Here is a 12,088-nt window from a genome sequence, read left to right on the forward strand (position 1 = left end):
CAAGGCCATCCATATATTTTAGTTTCCTGAGAGGTATAATTTCCTAGATGTTCCTTCAGTATCTATCTAGGAAGGAAACGTATAGTAAGACACTTAATGAATTAGGATCAATAAAGCAAATGTGAGAATAATTTTAGGGCTTCTACAGGTTTGCAAATACTACTTCTGCTCATTTGAAAAGATTTAAATTGTGATATGTGGTAGGAGCAAAGAGTATAAAGATATGCTAGAATGGATTAGATAATCAAATGGAAGACCATTATGGTTATTTGACACCACCTCCTAAGTACGGCCTCTGATTCAGGAAGTCCCAGCTGATTTCTGAAAGCTGAATATAGTAGACCAGGGCAAGAATCAGTCTCTTTGCACCCATGTTATTTCTTCAGGATCATCCACTGGTCACTGTCAGAGCCAGTGTACTTGACAAGCCAATCATCTAATCCAGTATGAAAGACCCTATGTTTTTATATTGTGAAAAGATATACAGTAGTTGAATGAAACTTCTACTTCTAGAGAGAGCCTACCAACCTCCTGACTTCTTAGGAACTTTGCATATGTGAACTTTATAGTAGCATGCTGGTATGAAAGAGTGTGGATAGAGCACAGCGGATTGTTTTAAATTTACTCTTATCATGAGAAGGTATACATTCATGTGAGGAATTTAGTATTACAGCAGTAGTGAAGTATTCCTTTAAAATAAACTAGTTCAAACATGTTGAAATACTTCTTAAACTGTTGAGACAACCCTGATGCAAAATGAAATCTGATCATATAACAAGATATTAAAACAAGCTGTAGCCAAGATGAATTTTTCATTAGATGGAATTGCATCTTGAAATAGATATAAGTGGGAATAACAAAATGCCTGCCATAATATTCTTTTGAAGTTCAAAATATATTTCTGATTAGAAGATTGTGTGCAATGACTTTGTAGTACGTGCTAGGATGTGTATATAATACGTTGGCAGATTGGAGGTCACCTTTCCCTACTGAGTAACAGGAGGAGTTTCCAAAATTGAAATAAATATACAGTAGGAAGAAGCATGCCAAGCAAAACAGTTTCAAATATTCATATATACATCAAAGTGTATTAGTTCCTTATATACACAACATTCATGACCTTTTGCTGTCCTTTTTGCAGGCAATTTCAAACAGAGGCTTTACATTTTCAGGAGCTCAGAAATGTATTTTGTGTATTTTAATCTGTCATCAGAATGATAAGTCCTTTACAGTTAATTCCCTATTTACCAAATTGATGGTAGGAGAGTAATATTACATTCATTGTGTTCATTCGTGTGTAATATTGAATTTACTCTGTTTTCATCTTCACAGAAAGCCATTGACAGTGAGGTAAAAGCAGAGGTAGTACCATCAGTAACAGTAAAGGTACTGTGCCTTACTCAAACCATAGCAAACAGTGATGGCAAATTTTAGAAAACCTTTAATATTTTCTGTGTATTTCACTTAGATTATGAAAATGAGTAGAATTTGAAATGCTGTTATATACTTTTGTTTTTCCCTTCATATAACAGGTGTTTATCTTGCATGCCTTCTGTTGAAGTGGTTGGAATCTTATTTCTGTGATGTTTGCCAAGAAACAAACAAAAAAAAATTAGGGTGGAGGGAAGTTGTTCTTGAAGTTTAAGAATATTTTTCCAACACTTTTCAAAGGGAATAAATATTTATTCAAAATTTGAAGGTAGCTGCCTTTTCAGTTGTCAATAAGCAAAAATAAACTTTCTCTTGTAAAAAGAATTTCACAGTTTTTGTTAGTACAAAAAAGCCAGGAAAATCTAATTTGAAAATTGATACAATTGCAGCCCTCCCTGAGGACTGTTACCTCTGGTTCCAAAGAAAGTATAAATGTGCGTGTGCACGTATGTGTGTGCAAGTATAGTTTCTCCTCAGTATTGCATAAAATATATATTTATATATTGAATTTGAGAGGCTTTTGTAGGAGTACAGGTGGAGCAAAATCAGGGCCTTGTTTCTGAGAACCTTGCAAGTTCTGCCTCTGTCCTGAGTGAAGAATTCAGAGCCTGACTGGACTATTAATTGAAATGAATTCCCTTACATTACTGTAACTTAGTTGTATTTAGCTCAGCATCTTTCTCTACACTTTAAAATGATTAAAAAAAAAAAAAAGTAAAAAAAAAAGGCAGGATAAAACCCTGGTCCTGATCAAGTCTGTGACAGTTTTTCTATGAAAACTCAACGTTCAGCTGGACTGCACTGGGCTGTTGAACAGGCTATTTGTGAATGTAAGGGTACCTTAAGTAGTATGAATTTATCAGCTTTTAGTTCACATTGGCACTAATTTATAAGTGACCTATTACAGAGGAAAGTATTATATATACAACTACCAAATTCCATTTATGGAGAGAGGCAATGATTTCAGTATCAGGAACATGAGTAACTCCCATCATTATCTCTCATCTGCTCTTTACTGTAAGGCAAATGAGAAACACTTAAAATATGTATGCATTTATTTAAACATTTGATAAGCTTTTTAATGGGAAGACTTTGCTTTCCCCTCCTGTTTACTTGTTTATGCATTTTATGCGTTTTAATGAAACAAAAATAGTAAATCTAGTTTTCATTCATGCAATTATTTCCGGCTTTTTTTTCCTGTGATAAGTTAATTTAACTGATCTTCATATATGTCTCCATTCAAATCAATAGCACTTGATGGAAAACTCGTCATGGTTAATGGATTCATTTATTTAATATTTGAAAAGTTATAAGTGTTGTTTTTATTTAAGTAAGAAATAATTGCATGTAAGGTTTGCATGGTATGATGCCTGTCAGGCTAATTTGAACTGGAACAGTGAATTAGGACAAGATAAGGACAACTTAAAATTTTATAAAAATCCAAATCAAAATTAAATGTTTTCTTGAGTGATATAACTACAAACAGTTTATATGTATAACTTGCAACTTTTCTGCAAAGTAGGTATTGCTACTAATGAATGTTGTTTGGTCATTGTAATAGAGGTCATTGTACCCACAAAAATCTTCAGGCAATGCATTATGCATTAAAAAATTTCCAACACTTGTGACGCTTTTAATATAATTTTTTTTTTTTTTAATTTTGTACAAACCAGAGGCCTGTCAGAAAGTTTTAATAAAACTAGACTCTCAACAAAAGTTACAGTATAAGGGGATCCCTCTCATTTCAGGCTCAGGCTTACATATAGCAGAAAGTCAAACATAACCAAGCAAGTTCTCTACAACTGCAATTGAGTGCAGAAGATGCTTAAAAACATACTTGACTCACATGGTTTGGAGGACTGGGCTTCAGGCAGGAATGCATGCATACAGGATGTTGGCAGCTCTAAGTGGTTTACAGCCCTTTCAAACCTTAAAGAGACTGTTGAAGATTTGACTTTGTAAAGTAACCTGATAAATTACGCAGTTGGTGCTCCCAGTGGAAGATGTGTAGATGTTGCCTAAATTAGATCTGAAGTGACCAATTTGGGTATAGTAGCTGCTTTAGAAAGATGATAAATAGATAATTGGTTTGCACTGAATTTTTTTTGTGGTTGCAGTCAGCAGATCTGTCAGTGCCCAGCTGGTTGGCTTAAAGATAATGCAAGTGGGTTTACACAGCTGCATTCATTGAATTACATTGGACCTGAAACAGTTCAAAGCTGAGGGCAAAAATGACTTTTTAGAATTGTGTGCCCTTCTTTTGGGACTGGGGCATGGAGCAGATTGTCTCCAAAAGTACTTTGTGAAAAACATTGTTTTGCTTTTGAAGAAATGCTCTGAATAAAGTTTGGCACTGACTTCAAATGTCACTGTCTTGACTATAAATTTTCTGAGGTGTGTATTCTCATATCTGTATGTTTTTACCTGACTTAATTAGCATAATAACTGTAAGTGTATTGATTTCTTCTTCACTGTTTCTTTTATGGAAATTCTGGCTTCAGAGAATGACGCTCTTTACCTGATGTATGTACAGAGCTAGATGTGATCCTTCCTGCTTCTTCACTAGCAATAGTGACTATGGATGACTTGATGCCTGTTTGTAGCTCAGATGCATTGTTGTTAAACCAAAGTAAATGTTGCTCTTAATTCATTTAAAGTAGTCTGACTTCCTAACACTTCAATCATTTTATAACAAGTAGTATTTTCCTAAAATGATTTTACCTATCCATAGTGAACTACTTGGTAGACCAGCAATACAAAACAGATGATAATGGCAGATAGCATCCATGTGCATACAGACCATACAATCATTTAGGTTGGGAAAGACCTCTATGGTCATCAAGTCCAACTATTAACCTAGCACTGCCAAGTCTGCCATTAAACCATGTCCATAAGCACCGTATCTACTTATCTTTTGAACGCCTCCAGGGGTGATGACTCAAGCATTTCCCTGGGCATTCTATTCCAATGCTTCACAACCCTTTCAGTGAACAATTTTTTCCTAATATCCAATGTTAACCTCCCCTGGCACAAGTGGAGGCCATTTACTCTTGTCCTATCACTTGGTGCTTGGGAGAAGAGACCTATCCCTATCACTACAACCTCCTTTGAGGTAGTTATAGAGAGCAATAAGGTCTCCCCTGAGACTCCTTTTCTTTAGGCTAAACAACCCCAGTTCCCTCAGCTGCTCCTCATAAGACTTGTTCCCTAGACCCTTCACCAGCTTTGTTGCCCTTCTCTGGACACTCTCAAGCACCTCGATTTCCGTCTTGTACTGAGGGGCCCAAAACTGAGCACAACTCTTGAGGTGCGGCCTCACCAGAGCTGGGTACAGAGGTACAATCACTTCCCTGGTCCTGCTGGCCACTCTATTTCTGATACAGGCCAGGATGCTGTTGGCTTTCCTTCCCACACTGCTGGCTCATATTCAACTGCCTATCAACCAATGCCCCCAGGTCCCATTCCACTGGGCAGCTTTCCAGCCACTCTTCCCCCAGACTGTAGTGTTGCATGGGGTTGTTGTGCCCCAAGTGTAGGACCATGTTCAGGTGTAGGTCACCACAGTACTTCCTTTTTAGACCTGACTTAAGGACATTCTTTTGATAACCATTATTTTTGTAGCCTGTTCTTTCTGCAATAGAAGCAGCTGCTCCAGCTTTATAGTTTGGTCAGCTCTTGTAATCTAGAGATTTAGTTGTGCTGGGTATCCTGTATATGGAGTTTTAGAATTTGTTTCTGTAAAAAAATTTAATAGAACTTAATTCTAAAGTTATTCAGAAAACCATGAATTGGTCTTTGCAGTTAGAGGAAATAACTTAGGTTAGCTTTGTTCTCATTAATTAATTTATTTATTTTGCTTTAGTTATCTAAAAAAAGGCAGTATTTTTATTTTTATCACATTAAAATAAATGCACATGACATTTGGAAAATATTTTAATATGTTAACTAGCAGTTTAGCATTAGGTTGCCTTTGCTTAAGGTTACAAAGAATGTGAGAAGTCACCTCTTTTTTTTTGTTGCATTTTAAATTGTTACTTCATACCATTGTAGGTAAAAAGGAATTGTAAAAGGAAAATATTATTTCTGCAGTTGAAATTTGAAGTTCTTAAACATTGTTGCTGAATGCTCTTCACAGATTTTTGTTTTTGCTTTTTTTTTTTTCTAATTATTTGCTATGCAGAAATTAACTTGTTCCTTTATTTAAGTACTTCTGTATGTCGATTTCTTTAGGTAACAGTACAAAGCAGGGTGACTGCACAGAAACCAAACCTGTCAGTATGTGTACAAGCTCCATTAGCAGTGACCTGTGACCAGTTCATCTTTAATGATTTAGGTAAATTTTTATAGTACTGTTACAGCTATTTTATCATATTACTTTTTCCGAAGATGTTTGAGAGATATAATCCAGCCTTCATCAAGTGCATAGTTGCAGGTACTGCAGTGCAAGTAGTTACAAATGTGCCCTATGTACACTCTGCAGCTTTTATTTTCCATTTGTGGAAGACAAAAAAAATATGTAGGAATGGAGTTGCTTCCTTGGTTACAGTGTGACACATGGTAGGTGAGAAGAGACAGTTTCATGATGGAGAAAGAAAATCAGTTATTGTTTGGTGCTTTCACTGGGGTGTTTTGTTTTGGTGGCAGTTCTGTTTATGTAGAATGGCACTGGTGTTCTAAAAGGGGGGACAGAAAACTTGACCTGTGACCACTCTAGTGAATGTTCCCAACTTAACTGTGGAATGATCATAGCCTTCTTCCAATAAGGTCACAGGTAGGATCGCCTTGAAAGTTGTAAATGTTTTCTGAGAAGTAGAGAAGCGTGTCCTACTGCCTCAGTTGAAACTGTAGACCACTTATGCTCTGAAATGATCAGTACTGGACCCTATTGAAACAGAGCTTTACTGACTGCTGCTCTGATCTGAAAGGACAGTTCTTGTGTTTCCTCAACAGGTGAAAGGAACAAAGGGCTGATGGCTTTGTGGAATATTAAAATTGCCATGTAAAATTACATTTGTTTTTGAGATTTTCTGTGTTAGGTGTGCTGAGTTGTTTCACTGGATATGCCTTATGCTAGTTTCCTCTCAGAGAGAGTAATTTGTCATTTTCTAATTACATATTTCAAGAAAAAAAGCTTCCAGCTCCCACAAATAAGCACGTTCAGAGATTGATAAAGGTGAATGAAAGGAAATGACTATCCTAATTTCATAGAATATTTCCTGAAGTACAGGATTTTTTTTTCCATTTGGATGCTGTTATTACTGGATTTAATTTTGTATTATTTTTAGAACCAGATTCATCTGAAACCGTGGTCCTGTCTGTCTTTTTGAAGGGGAATTGTCCTCCATCAGAACTAGAAGGAAATTGTGTGGTTTCATGTAGTACACCAACAGGTGAGCCACTGAAGATTTCAAATTAACTTACATTTTTTAAGGTATTTCTTTACATGTTTCTTGTCAGCTTTCTTTTGAAAAAAAATAAGAAGGCAGTTAGTAATTGAAGAAGTAATAATGTATATCAGAATCTAGTCTTTACTTGTTTTAGTTAATATCTTATGTAGCATCATCAAATTATATAATCAGTTTTAAAGAGGTAAAATCATATGCTTGTGGCTTGGGAAGCAGCTGTACCAGCTTTCCCACCCTGCCCAATCAATTTGCTTCTGTTCTGCTCTTTAAGGAACCACCTCTTGGAGCGAGAAGTTAATTACATCTTCATGACTATTCAGCCTTCTGGGGCTGCCAACAAATGTGACAATAACTGCCTCCATACAGAGGAAGAGAACTTGAATAAGCTTCGGGAGTGATTATTCCTCACTTCCCCTTAACAGCTGAATGTATTCATTCTAAACAAATAAACTGACCCAAAAGAATAGAAATTAAGTCGTTCTATTTTATAGACCCCTAATGACGCTACTGATAGAATATGTAAATTTACCCTGCTATCCATAACTGAAGACTAATTCACTTAGTTTTCTACACACAGCCTTGGGAATATGCATCAAGCTACATGAGAAACTGTACTTAGACAGGGTTTCCATGTTAAGTTAAATGCAGCATAAACCAGTTTAAGCAATCTGTTCATTCTTCACTTCTCACTGCTTGGCTTTGCTCCTGCACCTCCTCCCCTGTTGTGCTCACACAATCAGCAGTTATTTCTTAGCCAGATTTGCTGATTTGGTTCATTGTGCAAACACAGGGAGCTGTGCCAGCACAAAAAGAAGGGTGATATGGAGTGGGCTAGCATCAAAGAAATGCATGTGGAGCTAGAGCTTCTGAGGGGTGGTGATCTTGAGTACATTATCCTATGTAAGCACTTTTATTTAAGCATTTACTTCACATCACATCTCACTTGAAACATGGTATTTATGATGACAGTCTACGTTGTGTGTTGATTGTTAAAATATTTATCTACTTCTAGACAAAAGTGAAACTCATGTTTTTTGAAGAACTTAATCTTACTCTTGTTAGACTAGGCTTGAAGATATGTGCAGAGGAGGGGGAGGAAAAGGATATTCATCACGTTTTTTTTTTTTTTTTTGAAAGCCTGCACAAACACCTAGTACAACTTCAGTCCTCCTGTATTGTGACCCTCAAACTATTTATTCCTTGTGAATGAATTTCTGTAACTTCCTAAGCACCCAGTTTAAAGTGATGTGGATTTAGACAGCTTGTGTAGTGTGACTATAAGTAGTATACTTTTGAGTGTCTTGCATCCTCCTATTCTGCAAGTGTGCTTTATCTTTTGCTAGCTTTGCTTCTGTGATTTTGCTTTGAAAGATGAAAATATCAAATTTAAATGATATTTCTCATAGTCAAATGAATTTATTATTATTCCATTCAGGTGATATTACCTAAACTTATATTTTTAATTATTAAGTTGAATTTTGCAAGGTTAGGAAAGCAAAGAAATCTTGTATCTTGAATATGTTTGCTTATATACAATAAAAAAATCCCCGGAAGATGACATCTAACAAAATCTGTAAAGTGTAGAAGAAACTTTCTATCATTAAAGATTTTTTTTTTTAATTTACAAGACTTCTAAATAAAAGAGCATAAATGTTAATATCTTACTAAATTTTGGATATTCATTAAAATTATTAAGCTGGGATAATTCTGTTCAATTATATACTGATACCAGTGCTTATGCTGCTTGTACAAGGCAATTAAATCCTTAAGTAATGTCCTAGCACACAAAAATTAACTGCCTTTCTGACTTCATTTTATCTGAATAGAGACCTTTTCCTCTTTTGTTTTTAAGATACTGTGTTTGTGGCCAAATCAGTCTTCAGTGTATCTCTGTGGGATTCATACTGCGGAAGGTTAATGAGTCACTCAGTTGGATAGGATTGTGCTATGGATGAATGTGGTCTTATGTCTGTTTTTTGGCTAGTATTAGGTTTTTATGTATTGTCTACTTAACGAACATGGCTTAAGTTTTTTAAAACCTGTTACTACATTTTCCTTTTTCTCTTATTTGAGTAGCATCTTATGTTTTCTTCTTTTTTTCCTTTTGTGCCATTGCTGGTTATACTGTAGAGCTCAATCCTGAAGGTGAGTGAAAAAAATGCAGATTTTAATGATCTCATGAGCGAGAGTATATACTGAATAAAAGTGTATTTGGAAGTGAGCTGTTACTTTCCCTATTATTTCTATACACTTTTTTACTTTCCTAGGTTAGATGGTGCTATGAAGGCATGAATATTTGAGAAATTTGAAAGTGAATGAGGCTTAGAAATAAGAAAAATAAAATCCATGGGGAAAGTAGGAAAGTAGTAAAGACATTTGCTGAAGTATGTCACACTTCAACATATGTACCATAGAATACATGAGAACATATATGTACCATAGAATATATGAGAACATATGAGCATACTAAGAGAAGTGAAAAAGTAGATAACTCTGTTAATGGTTCTCTTCCTCATCTGGTTTCTGCATATTTCAGGGGTTCTCGAGATGCTGTACAGGAAATAGGTGCTTGAACCATTCTCAGCAAAATACTGCTCTTGGCAAGAATATTTATTTCCCTGTGGCAGGTCTTTAACCTCCACAAAGTTTAAAATACTATAACAATAATAAATTAAATATGTAAAATAAATGTATATAATCGGAAAGGGTGACATTCTAAAACGGAGGATTTGGATTTTATGCTTTAAGACGTTTGTACTCAATATTGAAACCTGTTGATGATTAAGAGAGTACTGTGGCACACAGTGAATTCTCCCTGGCAAAATTTCTTTTGGGTTACTCTAAGGTGCACTAAACTAGATAAATTCATATCATCAATACCAGAAAAAGGTTTGAATGTTCTGGATGCTGTTCGTGTTTGTAGGGAGAAAATTTGTGTGGCCAAAGCCCAACTAGAGTTGAAGCTGGTCATGTCTGTGGGAGACGATAAAAAAGTTTTTTTTAGATATGTGAACAGAAAAAGGAGAACCAAAGAAAACATAGGTCCACTACTAGATGGGGAGGGTCTCCTCACAGACAATGACATAGGCAAAGCAGAGACGTTTAATGCCTTCTTCGCCTCTGTCTTCAACACTGATGATGGGCTTTGCGACCCAGGGTACCCTGAGCTGGAGGACCATGACGGTGGGAATGACAAACTCCCAACCGACCCTGAACGTGTGCGGGATTTGCTGCTCCACCTGGATCCATACAAGTCCATGGGTCCGGATGGGATTCATCCCAGGGTGCTTAAAGAGCTGGCTGACGTCATCATGGGACCTCTCTCAATTATTTTTCAACGATCTTGGGAATCTGGAGAGGTCCCAGTGGACTGGAAGCTGGCAAATGTTGTGCCAATTTTCAAGAAGGGTAAGAAAGAAGACCCTAGCAATTACAGGCCTGTCAGTCTCACGTCAGCGCCTGGTAAAATTATGGAGAGGATGATCCTTGAAGTTATTGAAGCGCACCTGGGGGACAATGCAGTCATTGGTCCCAGCCAGCATGGGTTCATGAGGGGTAGGTCCTGCCTAACAAATTTGATTTCCTTTTATGATAGGATCACCCATCTAGTCGATCAAGGTCGACCAGCTGATGTGATCTTTTTGGACTTCAGCAAAGCTTTTGACACGGTTTCCCATAGGATCCTACTGGACAAAATGTCCAGCATACAGCTAAACAAAAACATCATGTGATGGGTGAGCAATTGGCTGACGGGCAGGGCTCAAAGGGTTGTGGTAAATGGGGCCACATCTGGCTGGCGGATGGTCACTACTGGGGTCCCTCAAGGCTCCATTTTAGGGCCAGTCCTCTTCAATGTTTTTATAAATGATTTGGATGTAGGACTAGAAGGTGTTTTGAGCAAATTTGCCGACGACATCAAACTTGGAGGAGTTGTGGACTCGGATGAGGGTGGAAGGGCCTTGCAGAGAGATCTGGACAGATTGGAGAGCTGGGCGAACACCAACCACATGAAGTTTAACAAAAGCAAGTGCCGGGTCCTGCACCTGGGACGGGGCAACCCTGTCTGTACGTACAGACTAGGCGACGAGACGCTGGAGAGCAGCCCCGCAGAGAGGGATCTGGGGGTTGTGGTTGACAGCAAGTTGAATATGAGCCAGCAGTGTGCCCTGGCAGCCAGGAGGGCCAACCATATCCTGGGATGCATCAAGCACGGCATTGCTAGTCGGTCAAGGGAAGTGATTGTCCCGCTCTACTCTGCGCTGGTGCGGCCTCACCTCGAGTACTGTGTGCAGTTCTGGGCACCACAGTACAAAAAGGACATTAAACTGTTGGAGAGCCTCCAGAGGAGGGCGACGAAGATGGTTGACGAAGGGCCTAGAGGGTAAGACGTATGAGGAGAGGCTGAGGTCACTTGGCTTGTTCAGCCTGGAGAAGAGGAGGCTGAGGGGGGACCTCATCGCAGTCTACAGCTTTCTCGCGAGGGGGAGTGGAGAGGCAGGGGACCTATTCTCCATTATCACCAGTGACAGGACCCGCGGGAATGGTGTTAAGCTGAGGCAGGGGAAGTTTAGGCTGGACAGCAGGAAGAGGTTCTTCACCGAAAGGGTGGTCGCACACTGGAACAGGCTCCCCAGTGAAGTATTCACTGCACCAAGCCTGTCTGAATTTAAGAAGCGATTGGACTGTGCACTTAGTCACATGGTCTAAACTTTTGGGCAGACCTGTGCGGTGCCAGGATTTGGACTTGATGATCCTTATGGGTCCCTTCCAACTTGGGGTATTCTATGATTCTATGAATTCTCTTAACTTTTTCCATCCTAAATTAAAGATCTTAACTTGAATGCTTTTTTATGTGTATCAGATGTTGTAATTGACATGATTAAGATGAATGAATCACAGAATCTAGGTTGGAAGAGACCTCCAAGATCACCTAGTCCAACCTCTGACCTAACACTAACAAGTCCTCCACTAAACCATGTCATTAAGCTCTACATCTAAACGTCTTTCAAAGACCTCTAGGGATGGTGACTCAACCACTTCCCTGGGCAGCCCATTCCAATGCCTAACAACCCTTTCATTTAACAATTTTTTCGTAATATCCAACCTAGACCTCCTCTGGTGCAACTTTAGCCCATTCCCTCTCATCCTGTCACTGGGCACGTGGGAGAACAGACCAATCCCCACCTCGCTACAGCTTCCTTTAAGGTACCTGTAGAGAGTGATAAGGTCGCCCCTGAGCCTCCTCTTCTCCA

General features: G+C 38.2%; 1 protein-coding gene across 19 annotated transcripts in view; it reads left to right on the forward strand.

The window, feature by feature from the left end:
• Positions 1–12,088, forward strand: part of BBS9 (Bardet-Biedl syndrome 9) — a 289,323-nt gene that overhangs the window by 72,431 nt on the left and 204,804 nt on the right. For 16 of the 19 annotated variants that reach the window (XR_013947654.1, XR_013947655.1, XM_080582922.1 and 13 more), the window contains exons 12-15: positions 1,333–1,386; positions 5,662–5,764; positions 6,717–6,821; positions 8,967–8,981. Coding sequence is in view for 17 of the 19 variants with exons in the window: in XM_080582922.1 (XP_080439048.1) it covers positions 1,333–1,386; positions 5,662–5,764; positions 6,717–6,821; positions 8,967–8,981 (277 nt within the window). In the remaining 2 variants the exon portion in view is untranslated. The remainder of the gene's footprint in view (positions 1–1,332; positions 1,387–5,661; positions 5,765–6,716; positions 6,822–8,966; positions 8,982–12,088) is intronic. The other 3 variants (XM_080582935.1, XM_080582930.1, XM_080582937.1) reach the window with 2 other exon arrangements.

This window comes from Anser brachyrhynchus (assembly GCF_964034855.1).
Source record: "Anser brachyrhynchus genome assembly, chromosome: 2".
Classification (NCBI taxonomy): Eukaryota; Metazoa; Chordata; class Aves; order Anseriformes; family Anatidae; genus Anser; species Anser brachyrhynchus.